Genomic DNA, 19,644 nt, shown 5'->3' with positions numbered 1-19,644 from the left:
TGTTAAAGTGCCCCCCGGTTCAATCCCCAGTACCAAAACCTGGAGGGATGAATGGACAGACAGACGGACGGACGGACGGACAGATGGACGGATGGATGGATGGATGGATGATAAAAGCTAAAATAAATAAAGCTAAAACAGAAAGAACCAAAGGGGGAAATAGACAAATCCACAATCATACTTAAGAGATTTTAACATCCTTGACTCACTAATGATAGAACAAGACAAATTATCAATAAAGACGTAAAATATGAACACTGCCAATCACATCGACTTAATTGACATTTACAAAAATCTGTACCCAGCAACTGCAGAGTATAATTCTTTTCAAATGGACATGAAATATCCACCAAGATAGAGCGTGTCCTGGGCCATGAAATAAGTCTCAAAATATTTCAAAAGAATTAAATTATATAGAATATATTCTCTGGCAACCACCGAGGTAAATCAGAAATCCTTAACGAAATAATATCCAGAAAGTCCCCAAATGCACGCAGAGTAAGCAACACGTTTCTAAATATTTCATGGTTCAAAGAACAAAACACTTCAAGCTTCACAGTAACGAAAACTTAACATATCGAAATTTGTAGGATGCAGTTAAAATACAGTGACGTTGACAGCTTTAAATACCTATGTCAGAATGAAAAAAAATGCTTACATTTAAAAAAAAAGTTAAGTTTGAATCTTAAGCAGGAAAGGAAATACAAATTAAGCCAAAGGTAAATAGAACAAAAAAAAATAATAATAAAGATAATTGAGTTAGCTTTGTGCTGCTGCAGGGGTCAGAATTCCCAGCCAGAGCAGCTGAGAGGAGGGGAAAGCTCATGTTGGCTCTTGGTTTCAGAGATTTAGCCCACGGTCAGGGGACTCCTTTGCTCTGGGCCCCAAAGTGAGGCAGAGCCTCATTAAAGGGACAGACATGGTTTATAGGAAAATGATCATAGCTTCAAGTGGGTGGTGAAGGGAAAAAACAAGAAAGAGGTAGAGCCCCACAAAACAGCCATGACAACAATAGAGAACCCTAAAATCCAGAAATAAAGAGGAGAACTCACCCTTGCCCCCACCGGCAAGACAGAACCGTGCTGAGTCCTCGGACTTTACAGATGAAAGAGGAGGCTGTTAAACCAGGAAGATTATCAAATACCCAGCAACCCCCCAAACGGACTCGACTTCATGCATACACAGCTACCATATAAAGTCAGGAGTAGCCAGTCAGAATGGCCATCATCAAGAATACAAGCAACAATAAGTGTTGGCAAGGTTGTGGGGGGAAAGGTATGCTCATACGTTGCTGGTGGGACGGCAAATTGGTGCAACCACTCTGGAAGACAGTATGGAGATTTCTCAGAAAACTTGGAATGGAACCATTTGACCCAGTTATCCCACTCCCTGGTTTATAACCAAAGGACTTAAAATCAACGTACTACAGTGACGCAGCCACCTCAATGTTTATAGCAGCTGAATTCAATAATAGCTAAGCTATGGAACCCACCTAGGTGCCCTTCAATAGATGAATGGATAAAGAAGTTGTGGCATATATTCACAATGGAATATTACTCAGCCTTTAAGAAGAATGAAGCCATGGTGTTTGCCAGTAAATGGATGGAATTGGAGAATATCATGCTAAGTGAAATAAGCCAATGCCAAAGAACAAAAAGCTGAATATTTTCTCTAATGTTAATTCATAATAAGGGGATGGGGCTGGGGAAGAATTGCGTTACTTTGGATTATACAGAGGGAAATGAAGAGAGGGGAGGCCATATGGAGGTAGGAAGGATAGTTGAATCAGACATTATTTCCCTCTTTGCATATATGATTACATGACTGGTGTAACTCTACATCATGTACAACCAGCAAAATGAGCAGTTATACTCCATTTATTTATGATGTGTCAAAAGGCATTCGACTGTCATGTATAACTAATTAGAACAAATTTTAAAAGACATTAAAAAAGAAAAGAATAGAAGTTTCCCACAGATCAACAAACAACCATACCTTTCCTCTGAAGACCAAATATGAAGTAGAAAGAGATTGTAAGTCAGCCCTCACATGTCTCTGTCCATTTTCCTGTGGCTATCACAGAACACCTGAGATTGGGTAATTTATAAAGAAAAGGTTTGTTTAGCTCATGGTCCGGGGCCAGGGAAATTCAAGAATGGTAGCTGCTTTGGGTTGAGAGTATTGTGCTGTGTCACGTAGCATGGCAGATTTGGCGCCTATGCAAGAGTAGGGGAGCAAGGAGGGCCGCAGAGAGGGAGGGGACAAAGGAGCCCATTCACTTTTGTCACATCCTGCTCTCAAAACACCACTCCATTCTCAAAAGAACTAATCCCGTCTTCCAGAGAAAGACACTAATCTCTCTCCCTGACTTGATCACCTCTTAAAGACTTTGTCACCTCTTGAAGGCCCCACACCCCCAAAACCGCTAACCAGATTTCAATGTGAGTTTTGTCCAGGTCAAACCGTATCCAAACCGTAGCACCAACAGAACTAGACATAGTCAACTGGGAATCTGAGGATGCGGAAAGCGACCTAAACCAGAAATTCCAAACTAACAAGTGACGCCGGGGGCGGAATGGGAGATGGACAGGAAGAAATGGAGAGAGTTCATTGAACTCAGGGGGGAAAAAAATGAAGAAAAGAAAAAACAAATCGTCTAGAACATGAAGGAAAAAAAATGACAAGGTATCCCAAAGAAAATAGTCTTGAAAAGGAGCATTGAAGAAAGACAGAAAAACACCGTGGAACGTAGGCAAAGAAATAATATTTATATTATCAGAGTTCCCGAAGGGGAAAAAAGATAAAAACTAGTGGCCACGGAGGTCGTGTTTAAAACTATATTCCAAGGAAAATTTTCAGACATGAAGAGCCGAGTCCACACATTGTAAGAAACCCCCTCAGATGCCAGGAATAATCAACCCAGAATAATGAACTCGGAGGCACTCTGCTAAAGCCGCTAGCCTTGAAAGATAAAATCCTCCAAGTCTGCAGGCAGAAGAGATCAAATAGCCTGCAAAAGCAGGAGCCCGGCACCCCCAAAACCGACTTCCAGAGTGCACACCAGGCAACGCTGGAGCAGCCCTTTCATCTCGGATCCCGAAAGAGGAAACTTGGATCAAAGCTTTAACACCTGGCCACAATTTTATTTTTCCACTATCAAAGCCACAGAAATCCATTCTCAACGTTGAGGAATGTGGGAGCTCTGCGCCCATCAGTCCTTGAGGGAACTTGAGTAAGGGGTGACTTCGAGCCAACCTCACAGTGACCAGGAGAATGTCCAACAAAAAGATGCACGGTGAGGGCTTAATGGTGCTTAATTGGGGCTGGGGTGATGGCTCAGTGGTAGAGTGCTCTCCTAGCATGCATGAGGCACTGGGTTCCATCCTCCGCACCACATTAAAAACAAACTAATGTAGCCACCTAAAACTTAAAGATACATAATAAATATTTTTTTTAAATGGTGCTTAATTGTTGCTGGGGATGTAGCATGGTGATACAGTGTGTGCTTCCTGTGCACAAGGCCCAGGCTTTCATCCCTAGCACCAATAAATAATAAGAAGAAATTAAATAACACACACGTGTGTGTGTGTGTCTGTGTGTGTGTGTGTGTCTAACACGAAAAGCAATGCAGAGAAGAGAGAGGAGACTAATGTAGAAATGCCGGATATTATCTGTCATAAAGTAGAAATTATCCAAATAACACATGGAAGGAAAAAGGAGAAAAAGAAAAATAAATTGAAAAAAAAAAAAAAAAACCTCTGTTTTGTAGACAATAGCTCTGTTAAAGAATATGGAAGGGAGAAACCTGGGAAAGCTGAGTAATAAAGGTTTAAATAAGAAAACAAGGGCTTAACAGCATTTATAAAAATAACCACTGGAACACAACCTTCCCGAATGCAATAAAAAAAATAGAGAGATGGAAACAACACTTAAGTCATTGAAAAATGTAACAAATACTAAAAAAAAATGTAATAAGAAAAATTACTCAAGGGGCAGTTAGGGTCAAACGTATCAATCATATCAATAAACGTGAGTAGGCTTGACTTACCTATTAAAAGGAAAAGACCTTTGACTTGACTCACAAACCTAGATCCAAGTCTGTCCTGCACAGGAGAGTCACAGCTCAAGCAAAGTTGGTTCACAAAGACTGAACATAAAGGGCTGGACAGCCGGAGCAAAGCTCAGGTCACAGTAGGATCCACGCCCAAGGGTGTTAAGCACTACCAAGAAGAACACTTTTTTGTTCCAGTTTACAACACACAATGTAATATATGCACCAAATAACACAGCGCAGCACAAGGCAGAACCTGCAGGAGGTGCAAGGAGACTTCATAGAAACAGAGAAAGCACACCATACTAAGCACATTTATCATTAGAGATGAAAGAATGAAAATAAACTGACTTCCCCGCTCAAAACAACACAAAAACAAACAAGCAAAGTGAACCACAAAAAATGCATAGGGAAGCAAATAGTCAAAAGAAAAGCAGAAATTAGTGAAACAGGAAAAGAATTAAAATCCTGGTTTAAAAAAAAAGAATAGACAAGTCACCATTAAATCAAGAAAAAAGGGAGGGCAGGCATGGTGGCCCACGCTTATAATCCCAGCAGCTTGGGAGGCTGAGGCAGGAGGATCACAAGTTTGAGGCCAGCCTCAGCAACTTAGCAAAGCCCTAAGCAACTCAGCAAGACGCTGTCTCTAAGTAAAATATTAAAAAGGGCTGGGGATGTGGCGCAGTGGTCAAGTGTCCCAGAATTCAAACCCTGATACCAAAAAAAAAAAAAAAAGAAAGAAAGAAAGAAAATTGGGCACCAGCCTAGTACCAACCACACAGGGACTGACTCCACCAGCAGCTCTCTCTCTCTCTCTCTCTCTTTCTTCCCAGGTCCCGGCCTGGCCTTCATCGCCTATCCAAAGGCTGTCACCATGATGCCTCTCTCCCCGCTGTGGGCCACCCTCTTCTTCATGATGCTCATCTTTCTGGGCCTGGACAGCCAGGTAAGCAGCCCAGAGGGAGAGGGGCCGGGGAGGCTGGGTGCTCTTTTTTATTTTTTTATTTTTATTTATTGGGACCAGGAATTGAACTCGGGTACTCGACCCCTGAGCCCCATCCCCAGCCCCATTTTGTATTTTATTTAGAGACAGGGTCTCCCTGAGTTGCTTAGGGCCTCGCTTTTTGCTGAGGCTGGCTTTGAACTTGTGATCCTCCTGCCTCAGCCTCCCGAGCCACTGGGGTTACAGGCGTGCGCCCCTGCGCCCCGTGGCCAGGCACTCTTCCTAGGAGCGAACCTTTGGTCCCAGCCACCGCCCCTCCTGGTAACACAGAGTCCCACGCGTCCCAACCAAATATTCCAAGGACCCCAGAGCACAGGAAGGCACCTCTTCCTTCCTCCCTCTGTGTTGGGGTCGCCGTGACACAGCCTGGGTGGCCACTTGGTTCCCTTGGCATGTGGGAGCTGTTCTGGGTGGGAAGCTCTACAGGCAGGATGCCCAGTTTTAACAAGATGGTGCAGCCCCCCCGCCCGCCACCCCCGAGCCACCTGCCCAGCCAAGCCTGTGCAGGACAGTGCCCAGGTTGGCCCAGCAGATACTGCCCCAGCCGTGCCTCTGCACAAGTCACTTAGCACGGTCAGTGTAGGCGGCTGTCAACCCAGCCAAGCTCAATTCTCCCCTTGAGCCGTTCCACCTCGGAAACTGCTAAGCCGGGCTGCAGGAGCCCGGGTGCTTCGGCTGATAATCTTCTCATTGTTGCGGGCAGAATCCTCTGAGGGATCAGGGATCAGCGCTGGCACATGACAGGACAGGCTGCCTGGCAAAGGAGGCGGGGTTGGAGCCACGGCTGTGCTTGCCGTGTGCCTGGGCTGTGTTCTCAGTTCATTGTGGGCCAGGGACCCCTTTTGCTGCCCCCATGATACAAAAGAAACCAAGGCCCAGAGGTGCCAGGTCACTGGCTGGAACCCAGGTCCGCGCCTTAGCTGCACACTCCAATGTCTCTTCCTCTCCTTCTTTGCTTAAACCATCTTCCTTGAATCCCCTCCCTCCCGGGACCCTGGAGAAAGGGTGAGCAATGCCAGCCCTTGCTGTGGAGGCAGAGCCTGGGCTTTGGAATGGGGCAGGGCTGGATTGGAGTCCCAGTGCCAGGACTCTCAACCAGCTGTGTGGCTTTTGGATAATCACTTTACCTCTCTGTGCTTCCTTCCCTTGGTCTGCACAGTATAAGGATGGAAATATCTTTCCTAAGAAGGTAGAAATGAATCATAAAGGATTTAAGACCAAGAAGTCGCTCCAAGGAAGGGGTCTGCCAACATGGTGCCCATCAGAAAAAAAAAAATTTTTTTTAAGTTCTTCTCCAGAAAAGGGGTCATGCAAGAGATCTGCCCTCAGTTCTCTGAGAACCTGGGAGCAGGGGTGGGTATGGTGTTGGGATATTGAGTCTGGGTATTGACCAGGCAAGGAGTTGGCCTGCCTGATTGTGTCCAACACTTGGGATTCAGATGCTTCCATTCAGCCGTCCGTGCCTGGACAGTTTGGCCCAGAGATGGCAGAAACACAGGAGCTGGGTGTTGTCCTCCAACCAGCAGAGCCAGAGGCCAGGGAACTCGCACGGCCCTGGAGATCACAGAGCCTGCCTCCAGGACAGTGACAGAGGGAGAGACCCCTGCCTTGCCCCAAGGGCCAGGACTGGGTCTCATTTAACTCATTTAACCCCAGGAAAGGGGCCAGCACATAGACAAGACTCTGCATGCTGAGTGACCCTGGGCAGGTTCCCTCCCCTCTCTGAGCAACTTTGCCCTGGTGTGTCAAGTGGACACGCCAGGTCCCTATTAGTGCTGGGGTAGCCGTCACGATTCCCGGGCCCCCCCATCACGGGAGTGAGTGTGGGAACGAAGCCTGAGCCGGGTAGCAAAGGAGGCCGGGGTTTAACCCTCCGCAGCGCTCACCCAGAGCCAGCAACCCCAGGAACGGCCTTTTTCTTGGGTTTCACACCATCCCATCTCCTCCCCCACCCACCCCATCCAGTTTGTGTGCGTGGAAAGCCTGGTGACCGCCGTGGTGGACATGTACCCCAAGGTCTTCCGGAGGGGCTATCGCCGGGAGCTGCTCATCCTGGCCCTGTCGGTCATCTCCTATTTTCTGGGCCTCGTGATGCTAACAGAGGTGAGTGGCACGCGTGGCCGGGTGCAAACGCCAAGTGCCTGGGCTCTGGGGCAGGCAGGTCCCTCCTCTGGCCCTGTTTGGCTGCAGGAGCCTGGGCAGGTCTAGTACCTTCTCTGCCCCCCCCAGTTTCTCCTCTTCCCAACGGGTCGAGGTGAGAACGGAAGGCAGGTTGCCACCGGGTCTGGCCTCAGCCGCGCTTGGCTGACGGTAGCTGCTGTTGCCAGCAGAGAGGGGTAATGCCCAAGGGGGCCCTTGGGTTTCGCCAGTAGTTAAGAGCGTGGGGATGCCTGGGTCGCGGCTGTGAGTAAAGTGGTTGCCTCTGATCTCTCGTTCAAAGCAGGCTTTTCGAGGGGCCACATCCGAGAATAGGCATCGGTGATATTTGGGACCTCCGGGGCACTGTGTTCCAGCTCCGGTTTTGTCCGTGGCCCCGTCTTAACCAGCTTTTTCATTGCTGTGAGCAGAGTGGCCCACAAGTCCAACTCGGAGGAGGCCTCCGCCCATAGATGGCCGGCTCCTTTGCCGTGGGCCTGGGTGAGGCAGATCGATAGGGTGGAGAGGTGTGGCGGAGGACAGCAGCTCAGCTTGTGGCCGGAGGAGAGCAGCTCAGCTTGTGGCTGGAGGAGAGCAGCTCAGCTTGTGGCCGGGTCAGGAAGCAGAGAGAGAGAGAGAGGGGGGAAAGGGGGCTTCGGGGCAGATGCACCCTGCCAGGGCACGTCCCCAGTGACCCTACCTCCTCCAGCCACACCCACCTCCTACAGTTACCACCCAGTCCGTCCATTCAGCCTGGGGTGGACTGCTGGGGCCACGGCTCTCGTGACCCAATCATTCGATCTCTGAAGAGTCCTGCATTCACAGGGGCTTTGGGGGACACCTCACGTCCAGACCAGCCTAGTCCCTAGTGTTGCTCTGGCTGGGCCAGCAGGCGATTAAGGAGAACCGGAGCTGACCCTTGTCCAGGCTTGTGGCCCCAGAGTTGGCTCAGGCCTGGCCCCAAGCCGAGGACGCTCAGCGGCATTATTCCAGGCTCTACTATCGCTGCTTCTCGCCTGACACTCGGCACCTAAGCAAGTGAGGGGACAGGGCGGCGCGGCATTTCCTGGCCCCTCTCACCTCTCCCCACACGGGGCACCCCGGGCGCTGCAGTGAGCAGAGCCTCATTAAGCACCCATTAATCACGCAGAGCAGAGTCTTTTGTCACATGCAAACGCGGGGGTTAACCCGATGCCTTGAAGAGGCCAACAGGGACAGGGTTACCAGAAGAGCAAGCGCTGGCACAGGTGTCCCCGCCTTGGAGCGCTGCCCACCCCCAGCTGCCCCCACCCCCGTTCGCAGAGCCTCTCCCCTGCCTTGGGTCTGCCCACGGGGTGCCTCAGGACCTCCAGGGACCATCAGGAAACCAGCGCTGTAGCCAGCTGCAGGGCAGACGCCCTGGCTTCACGCGCCAACCTCCGGCCTCTGCAGGGACATATCTGTGGGCCATTGCACCAGGGAATTTCTTTAAATTGCCAAATGGACCGTGTCCGCCTCCGCCTTCGTGGTAATTGCTGGCCGGATCTTCTCCCTCATTTATATACATTAAAAGCTCAGCTCCAGGCCAGCCATCTATCCTCCTCTCGGGCAGCGTGGTGAGTGGGTAAGGCCCTGAGCCCTGCAGCCAGACCGCCCCTCGGAGAGCCGGCTGATGACCTGCAGGAGGGATTCTCGCCTCTCTGTGCCTGAGTTTTCCCCCAGTAATCGCTGGGGATAACCCTAGTCCCTATCTTGTAAGCACATGGGGACAGTCAGACAAGTGGATTAAGACCCAGGATGCAACCGGGCCTACAGTGGCACACCCCTGTCATCCCAGCAACTCAGGAGGCTGAGGCAAGAGGATTGCAAGTTGGAGGCCAGCCTCAGCAACTTAGCAAGGTCCTAAGCAACTTAGCAAGACCCCGTCTCTAAATAAAAAAATTGAAAAGGGCTGGGAATGTGGCTCAGTGGTTAATATCCCACGGTTCAATCTGTAGTACCAAAAGATAAATTTTAAAAAGAGAGAGAAAGAGAGGAAGGAAGGAAGGAAGGAAGGAAGGAAGGAAGGAAGGAAGGAAGGAAGGAAGGAAAGGGAACAGCCGGGTACTGCTGTGCATGACAGGAATGCGTTCTGAGAAGCCTGTCCTCAGGCAACTACTTTGTTCTATGGAGCATGACTACAATGTCACCAGGCAGTACAGTCTTAGGAGACTGCATATATGCAGTTCATTAAGAAACATCATCAGGGGCAGGGGCTGTAGCTCAGTGGCAGAGCGCTTGCCTAGCATGTGTGGGGCACTGGGTTCGATCCTCAGCACCACATAAAAATTAATGAAAAAAATAAAGGCCGTCTGTCCATCCACAACTACAAAAAAAAAAAAATCATCAGTTGAGACATAGCTGTATTTAACAAATGCTTCGTAAAAGGCTTCCTTGATCTCTTTGGTGGTTTTGTTTTGGTACTAGGAATGGGACCCAGGAGCGCTTCCCCACTGAGCCATATCCCCAGCCCCCTTTACGTTTTACTTTGAGACAGGATCTCTCTAAGTTGCTGAGGGCCTCGCTGAGTTGCTGGCTCTGAACTCACCGTCCTCCTTCCTCAGCCTCCTGAGCCACTGGGAACCTTGTTCTGTTCTTCACAGATAACGTGCATGGAAGGAGAGCGGTTAGGAAGGGGACCTTAAGTTGGGACTGAGAAAGCCAAACCCACTGCAAGTCTCAGGGGTGCCTCAGACCTGCCTCCTCTGCACTGTATCGGTCACAGACAGGAGACCGCAGATCAGATATGGCCCAGAGGGTGGTTTTGTGACGCCCCTAACACGTTTCTTTAAAACATGAACAAGTCGGGCTGGGGTTGTAGCTCAGCGGAAGAGCACCTGCCTAGCATGTGTGAGGCACTGGGTTCAAGTCTCAGCACCACATATAATAAATAAAATAAAGGTCCATCAATAACTAAAAAATATTTCAAAAAAACATGAAGAAGTCACCAACTAGTCAAAAAATTTCCTTGAATATCTGGCCTTCTGACGTCTCCTAAAAAATCCACAGATCTGGCGTCGCACCTACACACCCCCTCCCCAACAGTCATCACCCAGAGCTGTGTGGCCAAAGGGGCTATGTCTCTCTGGTTAGCCATGCTCCCCACCACTCCCCTATGCCCATCCTCCCATAGACTTTCAATCATCTCTAGATGATGTATCACACCTACTACAATGTCAGTACTGGGAAAGTAGTTGTAATTTAGGGAATAATGTCTGTCCATGTTCAGTACAGATGTAGGGATTTTTTTTTTATTTTTTCCAATTATTTTCGTTCTGAGGTTTGTTGAATCTGTGGATGCAGAGGGCCATCTATATATTACAGAGGCAGCGCATTCATCCCCTTCATCCCACAAAGATTGACTGTGCACCTACCGGGTGCCACCCTCTGGGCCAGAAACTGGGGCATAGTTTAGGATAAGCCAGAGCCCTTGTCCCACAGACCCACACTCTGCATGATTCCATGTGCATTTATCAGGGACCTACTGTGCGCCATGCCTCGTCCAAGGGCTGGAGGCAAGAGGAGGACCGGTGTGTGGGGCCAGGAGTGAGAGCTCACAGAGCAGCTAGTGGGGAAATTCTTTTTGTTTTATAACTGTGAATCCCTAACACATGCTTTGGAGGCCCAAAGAAAGAATGAGGTTGAGAGGGGTTTTTTTTAGAGGAGATTAGATTTGATCTGAGCTTCAAAGGAACTTGCCAAGTGAAAGACTAAGTTGTCCCTTGCTCTGTCCGAGAGGGAGTATGTTGAAGAAGGGAGGAGGACAAGTCCCAGCCCTGAGTTAGGGAGCCGCAGGGTGATTTTAAACTATAGAGTGACACCGGTGGAAAGGTCCCTCAGAAAGCTGGTACCCAAAAGCATTGCAGAGGGTGAGGCTGGAGTCAGGGAGGCTCTTCCGGAGGCTGTTAGCACCATCCAGGGAGATGTGCTGAGGTTTTCCAACCTTGACTCTGATATTCCGTTCCATTTTTTTGGCCCTCGGGCAGATGGCAAAGGAGGGGCTGAGGCAAGATAAACCCCTCACACAGTCCCAGCAACCCCCAGGATGTTGGTGCAGTGTTTAGGGACAAGCCGAATCCCCATCAGTGGTAGCTGCAGAGCTGCAGAGCAGAGAGGCCCACCCAGAGGCCAGCTGACTGACCCTGCTCTCTCTGTCTGGCATCTGTTCCCTCACCTGCAGGGAGGCATGTACATCTTCCAGCTGTTTGACTCCTATGCGGCCAGCGGGATGTGCCTTCTCTTCGTGGCCATCTTCGAGTGCGTCTGCATCGGCTGGGTGTACGGTGAGTGGACGGGCACCTGCGCACACTCGGCTGCCTGTCTCGGCCCCGGTCCTGGCTGGGCCCTGGTCTCCGTGGTGGTCCTTGTCTGTGTGAGCCTCTTCCCCTTTTCTCTTCTGGGGCCCCTTGGCCCCTTCCCACGGTGGGGGAGACCTTCCTGCTTGTACATACCTGCAGCACACGGGGAGGGGCTCAGGGCCCAGGCACTGTGACCTCGGGCCAGTCCTTCCCTAAGCCTCAGCTTCCCCCTCTGTGAAATGGAGCAGCCACGGCCCTGACTCTGAGTAGGAGACATGATGGGTGAAATATCCTGCGCAGTGGTTGGCCCTCGGTGACACCTGCCTCTGGTCCTTCCGTTCCCCAAACCAATCCCAAGTGCAGGCTGCCAGGCTCAGGGTCAGGTGGACTGTGGCTGGGAACAGCCACCTCTGCCCAGGGTCCGTCGGCTTCTGCCCTCTGGCCACGCAGGTCAGCCCCCCTCGCCACACTTGGCCTCTCCAGAGGGCTCACCTTCCTAACCTTTCTCCAGAATCTCCTTGCTGCTCTCTGGACCTGGCCTCCCAGGTCCGGAGAGCCCTTCTCCATCAGCCGTCCAGAATCCCTCCTGCCCACACCTTATTCCAGACCGCGCCCCCCCTGTGTCAGTCACCTTGGCGCCACTGTAACGCAGCACCTGAGACGGGCTCCTTGTGAAGTGGGAGCTAAGTTCATATTGGCTCCCGGGGTTCAGGAGATTCACGTTCAAGGTCGGGTGGCCCCATTGGTGAGAGCCACACAGCGTCGGGAATACGTGTCAGGGCCTCTCAATCCAGAGAGCAGAGAAAGAGAGATCAGGCAGGGTCCCACAGTTCCTTTGGGAACCCCCCAGTGACCTATGGGCCTTCCATAGACCCCCACCTCCTGCAGGTCCAGCACCGCTCCCAATAGCACCGCCCTAGGGACCCAGCCTTTAAGGAGGTAACTTTGGGGGACATAGGACATCCAAATCCTAGCACTTTTTGCTAGGTGTTAAGTATTCGATAAGGTCCCTGCTGCAGTCTCTCTGTCTCAGGGTCAGACAGAGTATTACCTTTGGGGCAAGCACTTCTCCCAAGCAAACAGACAGACACCCAACCTCTCCTGACTTTTGTACTTGGCTGCCTATCTGCTTTATTCTGGACAGGAAGCAACCGGTTCTATGATAACATTGAAGACATGATTGGCTACCGGCCACTGTCACTCATCAGATGGTGCTGGAAGGTCGTGACCCCTGGGATCTGCGCGGTAAGAGCCCCACCTGCAGCCCCTCCAGTTCCCCGCCTACTGGGTCACCCACTTTTCCACACTGTAGCCCTTCAGCCTGGCAGAGGCTGGTACTGAGAAGGCTCATGACCCCCTGCGTCCAAGCCACCGGACACCCCGGGGAGCTGGGGTCACAGGGCCAGGCTCTGGGCATGGCAAGGCAGGACCCGGCTCTGCCACCCAATCAGGGTAGGTGACCAAGAGCAAGTCTCCTCCTTGGGTTCAGTGTACTCAAGCTAGGTGCTGGAATCTGCTCCTTGGGGGTGGAGGATTACGTGAGTGAGAAAGTGTTGCCTTGTCATTAACAAAGAGGGTGACAGAGGTGGGGAGAACTGGGACTCGTGCTCTTCCCTAAGACCAGACTACAGAAGGGCTTCAACGAGAGCATTTTTATTTAATTTTTTTAAAAAGCAAAAACAAAAAAAAAAGCAACCAGGCACAGTGGCTCACGCCTGCCATCTCAGCAGCTCGGGAGGCTGAGGCAGGAGGATCGGGGACCTGGACCTGTCTTGGGTGAGCGGGGCTGAAGACCCTCCCCGGGGACCTCTCTGTCTCTCTGCAGGGCATCTTCATCTTCTTCCTGGTCAAGTACAAGCCCCTGAAGTACAACAACGTCTACACCTACCCTGCCTGGGGCTACGGCATCGGCTGGCTCATGGCCTTGTCCTCCATGCTCTGCATCCCGCTCTGGATCTTCATCAAGCTGTGGAAGACAGAGGGCACGCTGCCCGAGGTGAGACGGCTCCGGAGCAGGGTCAGGAGGGCGCCCACCCGGGGGGCAGAGAGGGACACAGGGAGGGCTGGTGAGCAGGAGCAGAGCCCGGCCCGTCTCCAGGCCTTAGCTTCCTCATCTGGATCACAGGCCTGATGGAACCTGTCCCTACCCGTCACACAGGGAAGCCATGGCAGACGTTCATCGTTCCAGTTGTGTTGAGCGTGTCTCTGTGAGGCCCTGGGGCGGGGGGTGAGCCAGGTGTGAGCTCGGCCTCAGTTTCCCCATCTGTCAAGTGGAATAACAGCAGCTCCTAAGGGATAGGGCCGATGAGGATGTGGAAGTCCACACAGGGAAAGCACAGGACCAGGACCCAGACCGGGCGGGAGTAGCCAAGTGTTAGTGTTCAGTCTTCTGTTTGCTCTATTCATCCTGACATTTGGGGACACCTATTCTGTGTCACCCCCTTATTGGGCTCTCTACCCGCTGCATCTTTTGCACTCCTCAGAGCAAACCAAGCCCCTGCAGTTAACAGGTCAAGGAGATGGAGGCTCGGAGAAGTGGAGTCACTTCCTAAGATCCCACAGCCCAAAGTTAGCAGAGCAATTTTTAAAAACAGCTTTAAGTGCATATCACAGAATTCATTCGTTTCAGATACACAGATCAATATTATTTTAATAGCTTTCCATAGAGTGCAATCATCACCCAAAATCAAAAACTGTGAATCATTCACAGTTCACCCCTGTTCCCACCTTAGACAACCACTAATCCACTTTCTCTATCTGTGGATTTGTCTATTCTGGTCACTTCTTAAAAAGGAACCATACAGCATGTGGTCTTCTATTAGCAGACTTTATTTTAAATAAGCCCGTCTTATCCTTGGGTACTTGCTCTCCCTTTACTCTCCTTCCCCACCTGCCAGTCAGAGGGTTGAAGTCACTTTCTGCAAACCACAATGTTTGCTTCATGGTACGCACTGTCCTATGTAGTTTACAAATACTAAGTCATTTAATCCTGTGAGATGCAGATGCTTATCACCTGTACAGATGAGAAAACTAGCACACAAAGAAGTAAAACAACTTTTTCCGGTGGGTGCACACCTGTCATCCCAGCAGCTTGGGAGGCTGATGCAGGAGGATCACAAGTTCAAAGCCAGCCTCAGAAACTTAGCAAGGTCCTAAGCAACTCAGTGAGACCCTGTCTCACAGTAAAATACATAAGAAAGGTTGGGGATGTAGCTCAGTTGTTGAGTGTCACTAGTTTAAAAAAATCTCTAGTTTAAAAAAAAAAAAAAGAAAGAAAGCAACTTTCCAAAGAGACACAGCCTCTGAAAAATGGAGCCGGAACTAAAGTCTGTGTTCCTGAGCTTTGCTGCCTCAGCTTCTTTGACTGAACTGACCGTGCTCCATTTCAGGGCCCCGTTTCTGCCCGATGGCCACATCACACAGGGATGGCAGAAGTTGACTCTTGTCTCCTAGCTCAAGGAGAGAGGGAGTCAGGAGTAGGAAGTGTGTGTGCAGAAGCAAGTTCCAACTCAGAGTCAGTGTCACCCAATTCACCTGCTCACAGAGGGCCCTGGGCACCCAGCCAAAAAGAGCAAGCCAGGAAGGAAGGTCCCTACGAAGCCTGCTCATGCCCAGAGCAAGTCAGGCTCCTCACTGCTTGTAAGGAATATGGGTCGAAGGCAATTGGTTAATTCTGATCTGAGACCAAACACCTCCAGAAGGGAGCCGCCCTCGTGGCTTTAAAAGTTCACCCACTGGACGCCCGCGCACTGACTGAACTTTCAGATGACCTCTGGACGTTCAGAAATGTTTGGTGCTTCCTGCTAGATCCCCAGAGATTTTTTTTTTTTCTCAGCCCCTGTGTGTTAGAAAAGAGGGAGAGAGAGTACAGGCTGCTCTCCTGAGCTTCCTCCATCTCCCTAAACTTACACCCCTTCTGACCCAATGAGACAATCTGACCCTGGACAACGTGACTTATGAAATCATGAGCAACGTCTCTGAAGGCGGTCAAACCCAGCTTCCAGGCCTCACACACTTCTGCCCACAGACAGGAAGAATCTGGAGGGAAAGTGGGGACCACAGGACCTGCCTTGGAGAACTGCCCTGAGGGAAAATCATAGAAGTAATGTGTCAGTACCGTGGCTGGTCACCTCATCTGAGCCTCGTGACAATGCTAGACAGCCGGTGCCCTTATTTTACAGATGAGGAAACCGAGGCACAGAGAGCTGAAGTTTCTTGCCCTTGGGCAGGGGTGGAACTGGGACCCAGACCCGGGCTCCTGGGTCAGAGCCTGGGCTCTGAACCCTAATCTAGGTCAACAGCCTGACACGGTGCCTGACACACAGGAGGCACCTATCAATCAGCCCCAGTGCACCAGCCTGACGCTCCTATGCGGACACTGTAGGTTTAGTTTCTCAGGCCTGGCAGGGTCAGAAAGAGAAGACCTTGAAGGAGTTACCTCCTCAATTCTTTGCAGCCCTCCCCCCCCACCACCTCCACTCAGGAAAGCGTTTCTGATTGGAAAGGGCCTCCCGAATCCTGGCCTCGTGTCTTTTCCTCGGGGAACCTGGGAAGTCCTGATGAGGTTGATGTGGGGTCCCGTTCTGAGAGGCAAGAGGTGGGGGATGACAGCCATCCCACTGTGTCCAGCCGGCAGGGCCGTGAGCGTCGGCATTCCTGATCACGATTAGTGATCTGCATTTGAGCAAGGCCCCAGGAGCACATTACACACCCGTGCATTGCCCTGTGTGCTGGCAGGGTGAGGACATCCCTTTTGTGGGACAGGTGCCCATCCGTCTGGGAGTCCTTGTGTCAGCAGCCCTTCCAGGAAGGAACTGTTAACCCATTCCATAGAGGAGGAAAAGGTAGCTCACGGAGGTTAAGTGCAGTGGCTGAGCGGCGATTCAAACCGCAGCTCCCAGGTCCCCTCCCGTGGGTCCTGGTCGTAGCTCTCAAGTCCTGATCACCTCTCACAGGCCACGCGCGCGCGGTAGGCCACGGTCTTCTGCACATGCCAACGTTGCTCCTTACCTAAGGCCAGGGGTAGGGAAGACCCACAGGAGCCAACACACCATTCAGATCAGATGAGTATGGCAGAGCCAGGGCCGGGACCCCAGTCTGACGACTCCACAGGCCTGAGGCCTTCACCTGTGCAGAGAGGGAGAGGCAGAGGCTGAAGCCCAGACCCCCCCCCCCACCGCCCCTCTCAGACCCGTTCTCCTCTCCAATCATCTAGAAACTCCGGAAGTTGACAGTCCCCAGCGCCGATCTGAAAATGCGGGGCAAGCTTGGGGCAGGCCCACGGACGGTGATGGTTAATGACTGTGACGCCAAGCTCAAGGGTGACGGCACCATCGCCGCCATCACAGAAAAGGAGACGCACTTCTGAGCCACCTCCCTCCCGCCACCTCAAGGCTTCGCTTCTCTTCTCTTCCCTCCCGTGTGTTTAAAAAAAAAAAAAAAAAAAAAAAATGAATACCTGAAACACATACTTCTCCTAATGCTAGGGGCTTGCTCGTTTTGCACAGGATGTATTAACAAGTTAATTTCCAGCCGGCCACCGTACCCTCTGGTTTAAAGCCAGAGCCCCCCCGCCTCGCCCTCTCCCAGTGACCATGGAAGTATCCACCACAAGATAATACTGTACATTGACTAGCACACCCTTCTTGCCCTCGGGTGGTTTTGATTAGTGTTTTCTAGGGATTAATGTATCCTATTGTAAAACTTTTGTACTTGGGCCTGGGGGCAGGTGGGATGGGGAGTGAGGCCTGGCCTCCTCTGTTGGCCTTGGAACCCACCCTGGTCCACGTCTGGGCTTGTCCCTGACCGTGGGCAGCCGCCCCTCCTCCGTGCCCCCAGGGAGTGTTTTACTCTGAGCCTTCCCTTGGCCATGGACATGGGGTCTGCAGACTCAAGGTCATGTGGCAGAGAAGGACTCCTGATTTGTAGGACCACCCCCCCCTCTCTGCCCTGATCTCTCGGGCACTACCTTCCCTCCGCTGGGCTTCAGTGTTCCCATCTCCCCAGCTGCGGGAGGAGCTAGAGCAGGTGACCTCTTTGCCTCACTGCCTTGCAGAGCTGCCATTGATATCAGCTTCTCCTGTAGACCCGCGGGCCACCTCTGCCCTCCCCGCCGGACCCCCATGCCCACCTGCTTCTTTACAATCGGATGTATCACGGGACAATGTGGTGGCGATGTGTGTTTTCCTCCAAAACTCTGTTTGATGTCATCCCTGTTCCTAGAGACGGGCGGGGCTTCCTCCCATCTGGGCCTCCCCGTCTCCAGGCTCTCTGCTGTCCCCCTGAGTTCTGTCCCTCCATCCCAAGCAGGGCTGTCTGGAGCGGCCATGGGGGCTGGTCTCTGGAGTCGGGAGGCAGCATTTTTTTTCTCCTTGCAGCTGCCCCAGCCAAGATCTGCAGCCTCCCAGTGAGGCCCCCGGAGCCAGGTGTCAATCTGAGCCCCTCTGTGTGCCCAGGGCCACTTCTTCTCCCTCTTGCTGCCCCCTATGCTCACCCTCTTGACTGTGCTGGAGGATCTTATGTGGAAGCTTCTTCTCCACACTTTATTCCGGGGCCATCCCATCTGCCCTCTGTCCTCATCCCCTGCTAAAGAGGAGAACCGGCCATTGCTCCTGGCTCTTGCTCTGTGTGAACCTGGGGTCTTCAGGGGAGGCTGGTACTGCACCCTCCCAGCCCGGCTCCCGGCCTCCCTGGCTGGTACCCCCCTCTTCCCTGTTCCTCGGCTGTTGGAGGTCAGAAAGGTGAATTCTTTTTTCCTTTCCAAACTAAGGCTGCATTTTCCTACAGGGCACCCACGTGTTGGATTCACCCCCAAAGTTTCCAAACTGCCAGGTTCTCTGCTCCGACCAGCCCCCATCTAAAACTGGAAATTTGCTCCGAGGGACGCCCAGCTCCCACTCGGGGCAGGTTGGGGCACCTTGTTCCGGAGGGCCCCCCCCCTCGCCTTGGTCACACAGCTCAGGCCTGCCCATTCATTGGTGGAACGTCCAGTGTCCTCCTCATGGGAAGGCCAGTGTCACCCTGAGCTGTCTGGCCCAATGGACTCCGGGAAGATGGCCTGCGTGTGTTGGTCCTCGGCTGCTGTCCTCCCGGCAGTCAGGGAGGGGGCTTCCCAATGCTGCTACTGTGTCCTCCACCACCAACTCCCTCACGGACGGACCGATAGATCTCTGAGGTCTCGTCTTGACGGACACACACACACGGGGTACATCTGGCACTTAACACTTGACACTTAACACTACTCATCGGGCAGGGGTGGAGGGAGGCCGTGGGTGTGGGAGTTTTTATTTCTTTTTTTTTTTTTTCTTTTTTTTTCTTTTTTTGTAATTTCCTACTAGTGTGTTTGGGTAACTTTAGGGGGGTGGGGCGGGCAGCGTGGGGGTGGGGGGAACGCATCATTGTGATGACATTTTTGATATTCATTAGAAACAATACATCCTTTCTGAGATATTTACAGTATTATTAAAAAAATGTAAAAGGTTGTACTGTTTTGCATAATGAACGTTTTTACTGGGGATCCAAAGGGCACAAGACTGCTTACTCATTTTTAAAAATTAAAGAAGTGAACTACCACATTCTTGTTCCCGGCAGGGTGATATTCTTTGAGTTTTTCTTGTTGTTGTTGTTGTTGAGGGAATCGTTGTTTTACTCCCATGATATGCCTGCCAAACCATCCTGGTTCCATGTTTGGAGTTTATGGTCAGCATTGCTGATCGGAAACAACTGGAGCTTCCGTTTCTTTCCGTTCACTGTTGATGTGGCACAGTCTGGCCACTTGGTAGCCGCAGGTTTTCCTCCATTTGCCCACACGAGCTTGCAGGTGGCTGGTAAAGCTCTGAATCCACACTAGCTATATCCTGAAGGAACAGTTCCCAAGCTCCAACAGTGTTTGTAATATTGCTTAGAACTTAGACGAAAATCTCTAAATTTCTATCTGACATTTCCAAACGTCCGCTCAAGACCACAGAGCACATCTTGTCCTGCCAGTCCACAGTACAATCAGCTCACCTCACAGTGTCTGCTCATTGCTATCCCACAATTTTTTTTTCTTCCAGTCCTGATCTCAGTGTTTACTTGAACCTGTCTGAAACACACATGTATGGGCAGCAAGACAAGAAGAGGTTGAATCACAGAAATGT

The 19,644-nt window shown here is 51.4% G+C and overlaps 1 protein-coding gene across 1 annotated transcript in view; it reads left to right on the top strand.

The window, feature by feature from the left end:
• Slc6a11 (solute carrier family 6 member 11) overlaps positions 1 to 19,080 on the top strand; it is a 126,955-nt gene extending 107,875 nt beyond the window's left edge. Inside the window, exons 9-14 of the mRNA XM_005333864.4 lie at positions 4,885 to 4,997; positions 7,020 to 7,157; positions 11,389 to 11,491; positions 12,651 to 12,751; positions 13,332 to 13,502; positions 16,722 to 19,080. Coding sequence (XP_005333921.4) covers positions 4,885 to 4,997; positions 7,020 to 7,157; positions 11,389 to 11,491; positions 12,651 to 12,751; positions 13,332 to 13,502; positions 16,722 to 16,874 — 779 coding nt within the window. The 3' untranslated portion in view covers positions 16,875 to 19,080. The remainder of the gene's footprint in view (positions 1 to 4,884; positions 4,998 to 7,019; positions 7,158 to 11,388; positions 11,492 to 12,650; positions 12,752 to 13,331; positions 13,503 to 16,721) is intronic.
• Positions 19,081 to 19,644: the final 564 nt, after the last annotated feature.

The sequence above is a fragment of the Ictidomys tridecemlineatus genome, chromosome 16 (genome assembly GCF_052094955.1).
Source record: "Ictidomys tridecemlineatus isolate mIctTri1 chromosome 16, mIctTri1.hap1, whole genome shotgun sequence".
NCBI classification, from domain to species: Eukaryota; Metazoa; Chordata; class Mammalia; order Rodentia; family Sciuridae; genus Ictidomys; species Ictidomys tridecemlineatus.
The sequence above is the reverse complement of the archived record's forward strand: the minus strand, read 5'-3'. Positions and strand labels throughout refer to the sequence as shown.